The 12,958-nt window shown below is 32.9% G+C and overlaps 1 protein-coding gene across 23 annotated transcripts in view; it reads left to right on the forward strand.

Moving 5' to 3' along the window:
- Window positions 1-12,958, forward strand: part of PPFIA2 (PTPRF interacting protein alpha 2) — a 510,037-nt gene that overhangs the window by 446,183 nt on the left and 50,896 nt on the right. For 13 of the 23 annotated variants that reach the window (XM_030819900.1, XM_030819901.1, XM_030819898.1 and 10 more), the window contains one exon: window positions 9,487-9,495. The exons of the other annotated variants lie outside the window; for them this stretch is intronic. In XM_030819900.1, the coding sequence (XP_030675760.1) occupies window positions 9,487-9,495 (9 nt within the window). The remainder of the gene's footprint in view (window positions 1-9,486; window positions 9,496-12,958) is intronic. 23 annotated transcript variants of the gene reach the window in all.

Here is a 12,958-nt window from a genome sequence, read left to right on the forward strand (position 1 = left end):
AAGCTGGTAGAACATGGCTTAGGTAAATAGTAGGAAAAAAAAGCATAACTGGAAGCTCCAAACAGTTAAATCTACCTGACACAGAAAGACTTGGTTAGTCACAGACTTTCAAGTTGCACAGGTATAAGCCCCACATAATATTAAAAATAACATTTATGGTAAAATTTGATAAATTTGTTACTTTAGAATCAAGAACTATGAGCTTACAAGGGAATTAATAAAATGTAATGTCATCAACATTCTTGCTTAAGCAAGTTTTGAATCATCAGTGTTAATTATATTTTTATTATATATCTCATTAAATTTCTTACTTTTCTCCCCTGGAATATATTTAGTTGTCAGTTTCACATGTCAGCATCTCTAGAAATGTGATGATAGGGCAAGTGGCAAATTCCTTAAATCATTAGAGACCTGAAAATATATTTTACACCTAACATCAGTTGATAATTGCCCAAAACATATAACTATTGGTTAAAAATAATTTGTCCTCAGAACTTCGAAGTTATGGCTTTTCTTGCTTCTAGTTAGCTAATGATCAATTGATTGCCATTCTTTTGTATATAACATGCAGGATTTCTTTTTCCTCTCTCTCTCTGTCTCTGAGTGTTTTATTTATTTATTTTTGCTTTATCTTTGGTGTTCAGAAATGCCGTAAGTAGGTGTCTATTCAAATGTTTTGTTTCATTTTTCTACTTTATACTTTCAAACTGAAGACTTGTTATGCTGGACTATCTGACAACTGTTACTCTAGAGGATTCACATTTCTACACTCAATTTTGATTCCAAGAAGCTTAGTCTTATAGAAACTTCTGGGATTAAAGATGAGGATGTCTGTTTCAACAGTAATTCACCTCTCTAATTCTCAAGACCGTCCTGAATAGGCAGTGAACATATTAAAATTGACAGAATATCCATTGAATTGTTGTTTATCTCCAGCAATATAAATGATGAAATATTTAGCCTAATTCTTTATCTGCTAATGTTTTCTCTTGCCTCTTAACATTATATAATTTTTAGTAAAGCATATATCCATGCTGAAATCTTCTCTATTTTGTAACTTAAGTTGAAAGATATCATACGAACGTTAATATACTGACTAATTTATCATTTTCAATCTTTAGTTACAATATAGATAATATATTATTATATGTTAGACTTTTCTATGTATTCTGAGTGGATAACACGGCTAAAGGAAAATAGATTTCATATGTGAATTAATTTTTCAATATCATTAAAATGAAATTAACACCCTGACTCAGCTATCAGCAGCATCCTCTCCCGAGAAGCAGTTTATCCTTAGAGCAAAGCAGTCACACTTAATCACTACCAATACATCTTTGTGTTAGAATATCAAAGACATAAAAGTTAAGCTCTATAGATTTACTAAATTTATTCCCATCACAATCCTGAGGGTCTCCTTCAGTGTGTAATCTTTAATGTGTTTTGAGACTGCACTTTTAATCTTTGGCATTTGACAGGTTCAGAGTGTACATATCTGTAAGCAAAATAAATGATATGGAAAAAATATATATGTAAAGGTATCACATAAACTCCACAATATTCTTTCATTTAATATATATTCGTTAAGTGCCTATATGCCAAATTAAACTTATAAATGAACTGTATTCCAGAACTTAATTTGTAAGATGTGTTAGAAGCTCTGAGTACATTTTCCCATATAAATATTCTATATACACAAAAAGTAAAAGTCTGTGCGTCCCCCACAAAAATTTGTTTTGTAGGCATGCAGTAGGAACTGTCTCTGGGTAGGTAAAGTAAAAAGAAGGATTCACTTGCATGGTATTAGATTATCTCACAGATTACAGAAACAACAGAGCCAGGATATCACACAGATTCCAGAAACAATAGAGCCAAGATATTCCCAAAACTTTGACAATAAGAGATCATGAGAGATTTTCGCAGCCTTGTCACGAACACATAGATTCTCCTTCATCCCATTCCAAAAATAAAGTCCTTAGATGAAATCCTTTTATGGCCTAGTTTGGAACAGATATTTGTGCTTGGATCAGTTTGTTTATTTTAGTCGAGGGTTTGTTTAGTACAGACACAATTACTGCGGGAAAATTCCTCGGCAACTAATTCAATTAATATAATAATATACAACATTTTAGAACCTAAAACCAATGCTTTCAAAATTTCTCTGGAAAAATGTGTCCCAGTTTCCTACTTGGAACTCCAGAAGCCTGTCTTCTCTGTTTTCACTAAAATAGAGCTGCTGTTGCTTTGCCATGTGATCATGCATAGCCCTACCTACCTTCAACCAAGGACAATAATAAGAATTCCCTGAACGTAAGTAATAATAATATCCAAAGGATAAGGGTCAGAATGCACTGAAATTTGTTGGTAAAAAGAAAGCTAAGGAAAACCAAAGTGTTCTCTTTTAGATATATTTAGATATATTTGATCTATTTAGAGGAAGGAAAACAGCACAAAAGGAATAGAGTTGCTGTTTTGAGCCAGCAGTGCAATGTTAATATATTAACAAAGTGAGTAGAACAGAAGCCCTGTGCTGGCTCCATAATTTCTGCCAGGAGAAACATTTTTGATCTGGAAATAGTAAAATAAAAATTAGTAAATGAAAATTAAAATCAAGATAGTTACATATACTAGAAGATAATGTTATTTTCTAAATAAATTCATATCATTTATCTTAATTGATGTAAATCCTGGATTAATATTAATAAAACATGAAAATGATAATTTTTCATTCTTTTGCTCAGTATGTCCCAAGAAATGTTTTAAATTACTGATTTTTGAATTAGATAGTTCTGTTCTTCAAAGAGCTTGTAGAGAGATGGACATGAAAACTAATTATTGCAATTAAGTATTTCAGCGTTCATGATCACTTTTTAAAGTCTTTGTAAAGAATGAGAAAAGTGCCAAAAACTCAGTCACCCTAATGTTCTTATTTACAAGACATTCTCCCAGCTAAAGACAAATAACCAAAGGGGCTTCACAAATGAATTGATGATGACTAAGTGAAACAGAAGGTGGCATAACCCAGCACTTTCACACATGATTTAAATAAGAACATCAGATTTGTCAAAGTGCGAAGCTAGAAGGCATAGCTCAGTTTTTAGATAAAGAATATGCTTAAGGATGATTTTTACAGAGGCATCCAAATCTGACAAGATGAAATTTTATAGGGGAATTTTTATAATCCTGCAGCCAGCTTTAGGACTATACTTATTGATTTCTTCTATATAGGGGAACATATATAATTTACCTGTAGCTCCTAAGAAAAAACTTTCTACAAGGTAGGCAAATGAGCAATGCCTGACAAATAATTTAATGTTTTTTAATATCCGTAAAAGCAGTAACAGGGTCAAAATTCGATGCACTTACCAGATTGTAGCTGGGTATTGTGTTCATTTCTGGGAAAGATACTTAAAGTGGATGTATTAAAAGCAGCATATGTTCAGAGGAACATGACCAAACTAGTGAGATGACACAAAGCCATGTCTTCAAAGACTGGTAGAAATAGGAATATGTGGTATATACAGAACAAAGATATAGATGCTGCCAAGAGAATGAACAACCAAACGTGTTCTTTATGGCCTTGTGATAAGACCTTGGACCAGAAGTCAGGGTTTACTACAGATAAATTGAGCTGACTATATGAGAATTATTAGCAATCACAGAGGTAGGAAGAAAAAATTGACCACCTGGAAAGGGAATTGTTCACCATAATTATGTCTAATATAGACCTGACAGGCATACGTACATAATAGGATTATTGCATGGAGGATTCAACTTTTGGCTGAGAGTTTGGACTACCTGCTTTTTAAATTGTCCCCGCCCTGGGATTCTGTGATCCTCTATAAAATTCAGAAGAGAACTGAATAGAGGAGAATCTCTGAATTTTTAACATATAGATGCTGGCATATTGTAAGTATTTAAAATACATTTCTCAAATAATTGAATGCATAAACAGAAGCTGGATAAGGAAAGAACTCTAGGATAAAGAAGAAAACCTGAGAAAATGTAATAGGAGTTAGGGCAGTGATTTCTACCCAGGTGACCAAACCTGAAACCTGGATTTCTTCTTAGCTCCTGTTCTCCCTTGTCCTAATTCTTCCTCTACACACGTCCATGTACTATTACCAAATGTAGTCAATTGCATTTTCTAAAAAAATCTCTCAAATCTGTTGATTTTCTTCTTTCCAGCTCAAGCCGTCATACTACAATAGTCTTTCTACTTCTAGTCTTGCCTTCCTATAATCCATTAGTCACGCTTAAGCTAAAGAGACCTATCTAAATCTTATTTTTTAGCTGCCTAAAACCCCTCAATCACTCCCTAACAGCCCTAGGATTAATTTCAAATGGCTTTATGTAGTCCATAAATCCCTACATTATCTGCTCCCTGTGTATCTCACCAGCTTTATCTCTCTCTGCTTCCCATCTTACACTTCATGGTCTTGATATACCTAATATCTATTTGTTTTGTTCCTGATTACTCTTACCTCCTTGTGTGCATATATTCTGCTTCATTTTTTTTCCTCATCTATTGCATGCTAATGACATTATCTATTTTATATGTAATATCTACATAATAATCACATAGTTGTAATGTGCTAGGCAATGCACTGTTCTATGCATTTTACATGCACTATCTCTAATATTTTTCACAAAGCCTTTAATGTAAAAACTGCTATTTTCTTTTATGCATCAAGAAATATAGCTTTCCAGGCACTGTGTTATACAAAAATGTGGGACTCCAGAGCCCAGTTTTCCTTGGAATTATTTAGTATCTAGGAGTAGGGCTGTGATTTAAAGAATATGTAGTCCAATCTCAACTGCACTTAGAATATCCTATATAACTTTTAATGGTCTATATAGGGAGTGAATGAAGAATTCTCCAGTCTCTTTATACTTTGGAAAGGGTAGCATATTTTTTCCTCTAGAGAATAATTATTTTCTTATCTGACCCTACCCTATCCTTAAAAATGAGCAACAAATGTATTCAAACCAGTCATGCTTTTAAAGAGTGGGGATGGGGAGGATTTCAAAACACAAGACGTAGCTGTTTTATAAAATTGACTTTTTCTGATATAATTAGCCACACATAATGTTCCAATGTTTGATATAATAAGATATAATAATACTAATGTTCCCTAATAAATAAGCCATGTAAGGAATTTAAATATGTGCTTGAATCAATCTAAATTATTCATTCCAGTAAAACTTACAAGAGAGTGTCTAATAGCAAGAATAATTATGGCTTTTTAAATGAAAAAAATCAAAGTATATTTAAATATAATGCTGACGTCTTAATCTAGAATTTTCCATGTCTGTTCCTGTTAATATAAAATCCCATATAAGCTTTGTATAGTATTTTTTTATAAGATCTTTGGAGATTTAGTTTCTTCCCATAGTTATTTCAAATGAGCCATTCCTGAAGCAAATGTCTCGTCTCCACACTTCTAAGAAGGGCAATAATTACGTATAGTCTTTCTCTTGCCAGGATTTTACAGATAAAATGTTCAATACAAAAAGACTTTATATATATATATATATGTGTGTGTGTGTGTGTGTGTAAGTATATTTTTGTACACACATATACAAACATAAAATTAAATATCTTTAGTTCAGATTCTCCATAATTGAAATTTTAATTTGAGGCTTAACTGTATTCGGTTTGCTAGGCAGATGAATAACAAAATTCTTCGAGCAATAAAGATTTCTTAAACTCCTTTAAGTAGTCTCAAATACTTTCGTTATTTGAAGTCAATATTAACTTACAGAAAAGTTATTTTTAATGTGATGATGAACCACATTTAAACTTCTGAACCATTTCTTTCATTTATAAGAATCACTAGAAACATGCTTAAATATTTATCTTTAAAGGCCCCATCATCTGTCTTTAAGTAGGAATTTTAAGCAGTTCTTGACGTCACCCTGGTATGCTCTGATATCCACATAGATCACCCATTCACAAACTAACCTTTTGATTTTACAACTTTATTGCTTCCAATGTTGTTCACTACCCCAAGTCAGACACTCTTCATGGTCCTATTCTGAATCTTGTCATCACCACAAATCATGCTTTTTTCAAACTTACCAATTAAAGCATCTCGTTTCTTGCTAATCACAGTCTTCCCACCTTTGATCTTGCTTTATGAACTTTTTCTTCTATCATCTTTATTTAACCTCTATCCTTTCCCAGTGCATTATCCCCTTTCTGTTTTCCCCTCTCTCCTTGTTTAGCTTAAATCACATCCATAATTTCAACACCCTCAAAATTTGTTAAATTTCTTCACTCCACTTTCATTTGGTCACATCTACATATAACAACCACACCCAACGATGAATTTTCTTTCTCCATGTGTGTATTTTGGCACATCTGTGCTGTTGGAGAAAATTACAGCAGAGAAATTAGAAATAGTTTCATTGTGAAATTCAGCACTGCCTAGTAATCCCAAGAGTTTTCTTTCATTAGTGTTGTTCTACTCTCTGCAACTCTTGTTAGAGACCTCCACTCTCCTCAAACTTGTATCTTCTGCTGACGAGTTTACATTCTAGCTTAGAGAGACAGAGAGAGAGAAACCATCCAAGTGCCCTGAATTGCTTGATGCCAAGTATACACTAACACTTGCCCCATCTGTCTTATTGTAGAAAACTAGGCTATTCTTTTACTCAGATCATCCCTTTCCATTTTCTTAGTCATTTTATGCGGAATTTCCCCTTGCTTTCGACTTCTGCTCCTGTCTTTTTTTTCCCCATCAGCATTTAAACATTCTCAACTTTCACCTATTAAAAAAAATCTTTATTTATTTTACTTTTCCATTTCAGTTATGAGCCATTAACTACTCAATTTTGTGTTAATAACTGATTTAAAAATATTTCTGAATCACCAACTTGAACCTTACAAAGCAAGAGTCAATTATATTCCAAATATACAACTCATTTAATGAATTGTTTCTTATTTGAAGTTTTCAATCCAGAATTGACTAGTTTATAACAGAAGAAGGTTCATTCAATTGTAGGAGATCTGGAAGATCAAGGTGAGGAAACTGAAAAGTTGAAGGCTCTCATTTTGAAATATAAGACGTATGTTTGCTGGTCATTTCTTCGTCTCCTGACTGGATATATGCTGATGCTGGCAAGGAAAACATAATGTCAATAATTGGATCTGATCTCGTTCATTAGATGGTAACATAACCTATTTTTTTCATGTTAATTAAAACTTATTTGCCAATTACTCACAATGGCCTTTCACTGAAGAATATTTATTCTTGACAGAATCTCTCTTACTATTAACATAGCCTTGACACTTCTGACACGGAGAGAAAAATAATGAGGCTGTATGCTACTATAAATAAATATCTGTAGGAAAGACTGTATCAATATTTACAATACAAAAAATTAATCAGAAAAAAATTCTCTGCAAATATATATTACCTCCTATATGAAGTTTATAATATATTAGCACAAAATATGGGTCATTCATAACTGTAGATTTTTGTCTTTTGCAGAACACATTTGTTTGAAAGTCATGAGGTGAAATTCTTAACATTCTAAAGTGATATAGCTGCTTGAAATTGTTCTTAACTTTATTTACTATGGAAGAGAAGAAACTCATAAAAACTATGAGAAATCAGATAATTTATACAAATTGATAACAAAAATATTGGAAATTTGTGCAATGCTTTTTGAGCAGTATCTTTTAAATTTGTGTTTTCTGTTTATTTCCATATGTTATCTTATATTTTATATTTTAAGGTATTTATACTGTGTAAGTTTTCTATTTTAAAAAATGATCAAAGAACATCTAATAAATATTAATGCTTCACTATGTGCAAATTTAATCAACTTGTTTTATAGAGAAGTGATTCTTAGCTAGCTAGTAGGCTCAGAAAGATTATGTTGTCCATGGTGATAACTAGTCCCAAATGCTTTTGGCAATTTTCCTGGAAAGCTCAGAAATTGCCTATTTTTTCAGAGCTCATCATAGAGTTCACAGGTATGTTGACAAGAAAACCACTTTAAACATCTAAAAACTATTTCCTTTTGGTCTTAATTTTATTTCTGTGGGGTGTATGATGTGAAAAATATGATAAATTTCTTGGGACAGTGTAGTGCCAGTGTTTATGAACATTTATATTTTTGTTTATGTGAAAATTTAAAGAGCTTGCCACAGATGCTGTGGAGTTAAGGCCAAAAATGTGCATTTTTTCAAAGTGCCGATTTAATAAAAAGTACACGGTTTCTCTGAATGAATGCCTTGAGAGGAGGCATGTGCAGGGTGTTCCATTGCACATCAATCTTTTCTTTATAATAATTGTGCGATAAAAAAGAAGATGCCCTAACTTGCCTAATTTCTGACATAGGAATTTCTGCTTTCTATTTTGTTATATTGAACATGTTTTATGAGTTGTAGTAACAATTTTATTTTTTAATAATTAGGCTATTATGCTTGTAATATATTTTTAAAACAATACTCTCATGGATTTTTGTTGAATTATTTAACTTCCATATTTTCTCAATGCCTCTACTACATCCAGGGAGCAAGTGGGTTCTTCAAAAGCTATATGTGTATCAGTGTCGTTTTAGTGATGATTTCTGGTAATATTGGTGAACCAATATAATTTATGGATTTTTCCCAAAAACAGCATTTATAAACACCTATTCAAATAATTAAATATTTCTACTACTGAAAGAGCCACAGTAGGCACAAACTTGATGTTTATTTTGCCAGTCAAATAGAGGAGGAAATAATATGGCCACAGAAGAAGAGGAATAGACATTTTTACACTTTCTTATGTTCTGATTACTAGCCATACATATTTACCAAAATAGTAATTATTATTACAGCATTGGTTGGAATAATAACTTTACGGATCTGGAATGGACTTTACACATTTCTATTGCTAGGGATTATGTTGAGGAAATTGAAGATCAGAATCTGCTAATAATTTTGACCAAATTGTATATGAGAAATAGAATCCAGATTTTCAGATCCTCAAAGTAGGAAGGACTTTCTTCACTTCAAGTTGCTGCCCATTCTAATGTCTGCTGTTCTTTTTTCTTGGGACTTAGCAGTAGGCTTATAAAGCTATATAAAAATCTAAGTGCCGATTAATAAGTTATTGTTTCTACTGGTAAAATAGCATGGAAGTAGCCTGAGGTAAAGAATGTCCTTTACCAAGATTCCTTGATTTCCTCCTGGGATGTACTCGAGGCTGGGAAAATGTGGTCATGCATGTTTCAGAGTGGCTCATACTCAAGACATAGACTTATTGGTCAACTATTAGAACTACCCTCAGCCTGACTATGCTTTTCGACGCAGTGAGTATGTGTGTCATGATGAAATACAAAATGGCACCATGTCTTTCTCATACCTGAGCTTTCTCACATCTTAAATAATGCTCTTGTTTTATTCCATGGTTTTCTTTGGATTGAACTGTATCCATTAACATTTGTGTGCTTTTCTTTTCCATCCGTCCTTCTCCATCTCATGAAAAGCACATCTGGGTAAGTTGAATCACAATGGCTGCTGAACATGTTTATTTTCAGCGCCATCTTTTTTTTTCTTTTTTCAAAGTATTACTCTTTTGAGTTGTAACACAAGCTGCACTGCCTCTGACCTGAAATGAAAATCATGAAGTGTATTTATTTCCACACAGTAAAAGGAATCATTGGTTCAGAGAAATGTTCACATTTTAATTAATTATGTGAGCTTTTGGGCACTTGCATTTCTTCAGTTTTATTATACACATGTCAAAAGACATTCTAGACTGCCTTCACCCTGGTTTTCAAGTAATTCCCCAAAGGGTCAATGTGGCAAGCAGCCAGGCTTAAGTCATACTTTGAGACCACTCAGGTACTACTGATTGTGCTGCCTGTCTGAATTGCCTCTACCTTTCTTTCTTTTTTTTGTTTTTTTTTTTTTGTTTTTTTTTTGAGACGGAGTCTTGCTCTGTTGCCCAGGCTGGAGTCCAGCAGTGCGATCTCGGTTCACTGCAAGCTCCGCCTCCTGGGTTCACGCCATTCTCCTGCCTCAGCCTCCCGAGTAGCTGGGACTACAGGGGCCCACCACCAGGCATGTAACTTTTGTATTTTTAGTAGAGACGGGGTTTCACCGTGTTAGTCAGGATGGTCTCGATCTTCTGACCTCGTGATCTGCCCGCCTCGGCCTCCCAAAGTGCTGGGACTACAGGCGTGAGCCACCACGCCGGGCCACCTCTACCTTTCTTAATGCTCCACCTGTGTTATGTTCAAGAGACAAACTTATTTATCAACGAATAGAACGGCACATATCTGAAAAGGGTTAAATGCTGTTCTTCCCTGCAGAGCTTTTACATATAGAGAGCCAAGAATAATCCTTGGTTTTGGTTGAATGTGTGTTGTTCCCGTTGTTTCCTGTACTACTGGTTGATTTCTAAAGCTTTAAAAACCTGAATTACTCAGATAATGGCTTCAAATTTTAAATCCTTTTCTTTGAGCTAAAATTTGAGTATTTATCTATTCCTAACACAAATTTGACTTCAAAGTAAAAAAGTAAAATAAAATAGGAATAATATTTACACTGGTGTAGACTATTGCATTTGTAACATAGTGAGCTCATTGAAACACTTTGGACTGAGAAGAAGGTATTGCTTTTAAATTTAAAGCAGTGTTTTTTTTTATCAATAAAATGACTACAATGAGATACAAGTACCCAGGAAACTATTAAATATATTACTAGTTGGCTATATAAATATTTTGTATGCCAATACAAATTCTTGTACTTTGTAATATTACTTCATTAACTGTAAGGTTTATATTATTTTTAATATAATTTTAAGTTACAGTTGCCATTGCCAAAATGATTTAGTGATGTAGTATTTGCTTCAGTCAGGATATTTTACAATATAGAGGAATTAAGGAAAGCTCTAGTAAGGTGTTCTTAAAAATGCAAGGCAGGTTTTGGTTAGAGTACTCATCAACCATGTTGGCCAAATGAATATCGTAAGCTCTTTTTGAAAATAACAAATATTATAGACATTGAGTTTTAAAGCACAGTTTTCATGTCATCATATAAATTCTGTCTTCTGTTTTCTAATGATTTTTAATTTTTCTGAGGAAAATAATTTCAAGAAATAAAAGTTAATTCCCCTGAGTCCTTATTGAATGAAATATTGAAAAACAATGAATGAATGATGCATTTTTATTAATGGACTGTAAGAAACTGATATAATGGACTTCATTCTACAATTCAGTTTCTTATTGTCTTACACATGCTCCTCGAACTTTTTAGGACCTTAACACCATTTCCCTAGTACAATTACTAAAAGAGAGCTTTGGATAATATATCAGGGAAGATAGTACAACATAGTGAAGATGACATAGGAAGATGTGAGGATCAAACAACACTGAATTAGGAATCAGAAGATAGAGTTTAAATTCCATCTTCCCCACTTATTTGCTACATGCCCCTGAGTGACTGACATATTCTTTGTACTTACTAATATTATTATCTCCTTGTCTCCCACACACTATGAGAGAATATCTGTACCTTCAGAAGCATACAAACTATAAACTTCCAAACTGAGTAAAAGGGGGCTTAAAATTAGATGAAACACTAGAGCAATCTAATCTAAATGGTATTCATATAATCTGAAGAATTACAATATTCTCCAGTAGGTCCCCAATTACTATCCAATTACTATTAGGAAGTGACTGGAAAGTACAGACTATGGTGTCTTGCAAAAGTGAAATTGTTTAATTGGGAGTAATATAAGCCCCTCTCATTTTCAATAACAGCAGAAATAATTGTATGATTCAATCATATTTGTGTGTATGTGTGTGTGTCAGGGGGGTATTTATACCTTTTTAATGGCTTTGAAAATACTTAAATTCAAAATACAGTAAGGAAGGAGATTACATAACTCCCAACTCAATTCACAAATACATTTCTTTCCTGAGACTATGCCCTATATTTCAGAGAAGCTTAAAGATAAGCGGTTTAAATATGAATGAATTTTAGTTTCAATGTAATGAAATTATTTGAAATGTAAACAGCCTAGCATGTTTTACTGGAATCTGAATAAAACACTATTTAAATGTGTCATGGATTTTCATACATTTTCACCGAATGTGAAAATATGCAGTAATAGGATACACAGGCACACACACTTGCACTTGCACATACACAAACAGTATGCTGTGCTTTCAAATCAACTCAAATTTAATGTTGAATTTGAAACTCTTAATTTTATGAAGCTAAATATGTATAGTTAGGTAATCAATCTTCTGAAGCAGCTGATTGGAATTTGTAACATATTTCTGTTTAGAATAATTATGTTAACTAAGATATACATGTTCAGCTTGCAGATGTTAAAAAAAATAATTGAGTTGGCACCATACTTTGTTCACATTTGCTGACCAGAATTTCAACTAGCTTCTCAAATACGTAGTTTTAGTTTTCACAAACTTAATCGAGTATGGATTTCTGAATAATAAGCCCATTGTTTGGTTGAAATTTGAGGAGGTTACATCCTATTTACCCTCTTGAATACTGAATTTTAGTGAAACAATATACATTTTACAATTAATAATAGTGTGAAGTCTATGTACATTTCTTGCTACTATTGTGTAAGGAAGATTTATTTTCTGTGATGCAAAATTAAGTATATTGCATTGTCACATTATTTGACTTATATTTTATTCTTCATTCTTATCAAGCCACATATTTATTTCTTCTGGTTTTATCAGTAAGTACTTGTTATGTGCCATAGTAAATCAGTAGCTCTGAAGGTAAATTTTTCAACCAGAGAATTATTTTGTATGGTTATTACAAAATCAGTTGAAATGAAACGAATGGCAACAAATTCAACTTTTCTATCTCATTCATTTAAACTAGGCTAACTTTTCTCTGGCCAAGATGTACAACCTGATATTACTAGGGAATAACAAGAAAAGAAAAGCCACAGTTCGTTTGTTCTTTTATAATGCT

This window comes from Nomascus leucogenys, chromosome 10 (genome assembly GCF_006542625.1).
Source record: "Nomascus leucogenys isolate Asia chromosome 10, Asia_NLE_v1, whole genome shotgun sequence".
Taxonomy (NCBI): Eukaryota; Metazoa; Chordata; class Mammalia; order Primates; family Hylobatidae; genus Nomascus; species Nomascus leucogenys.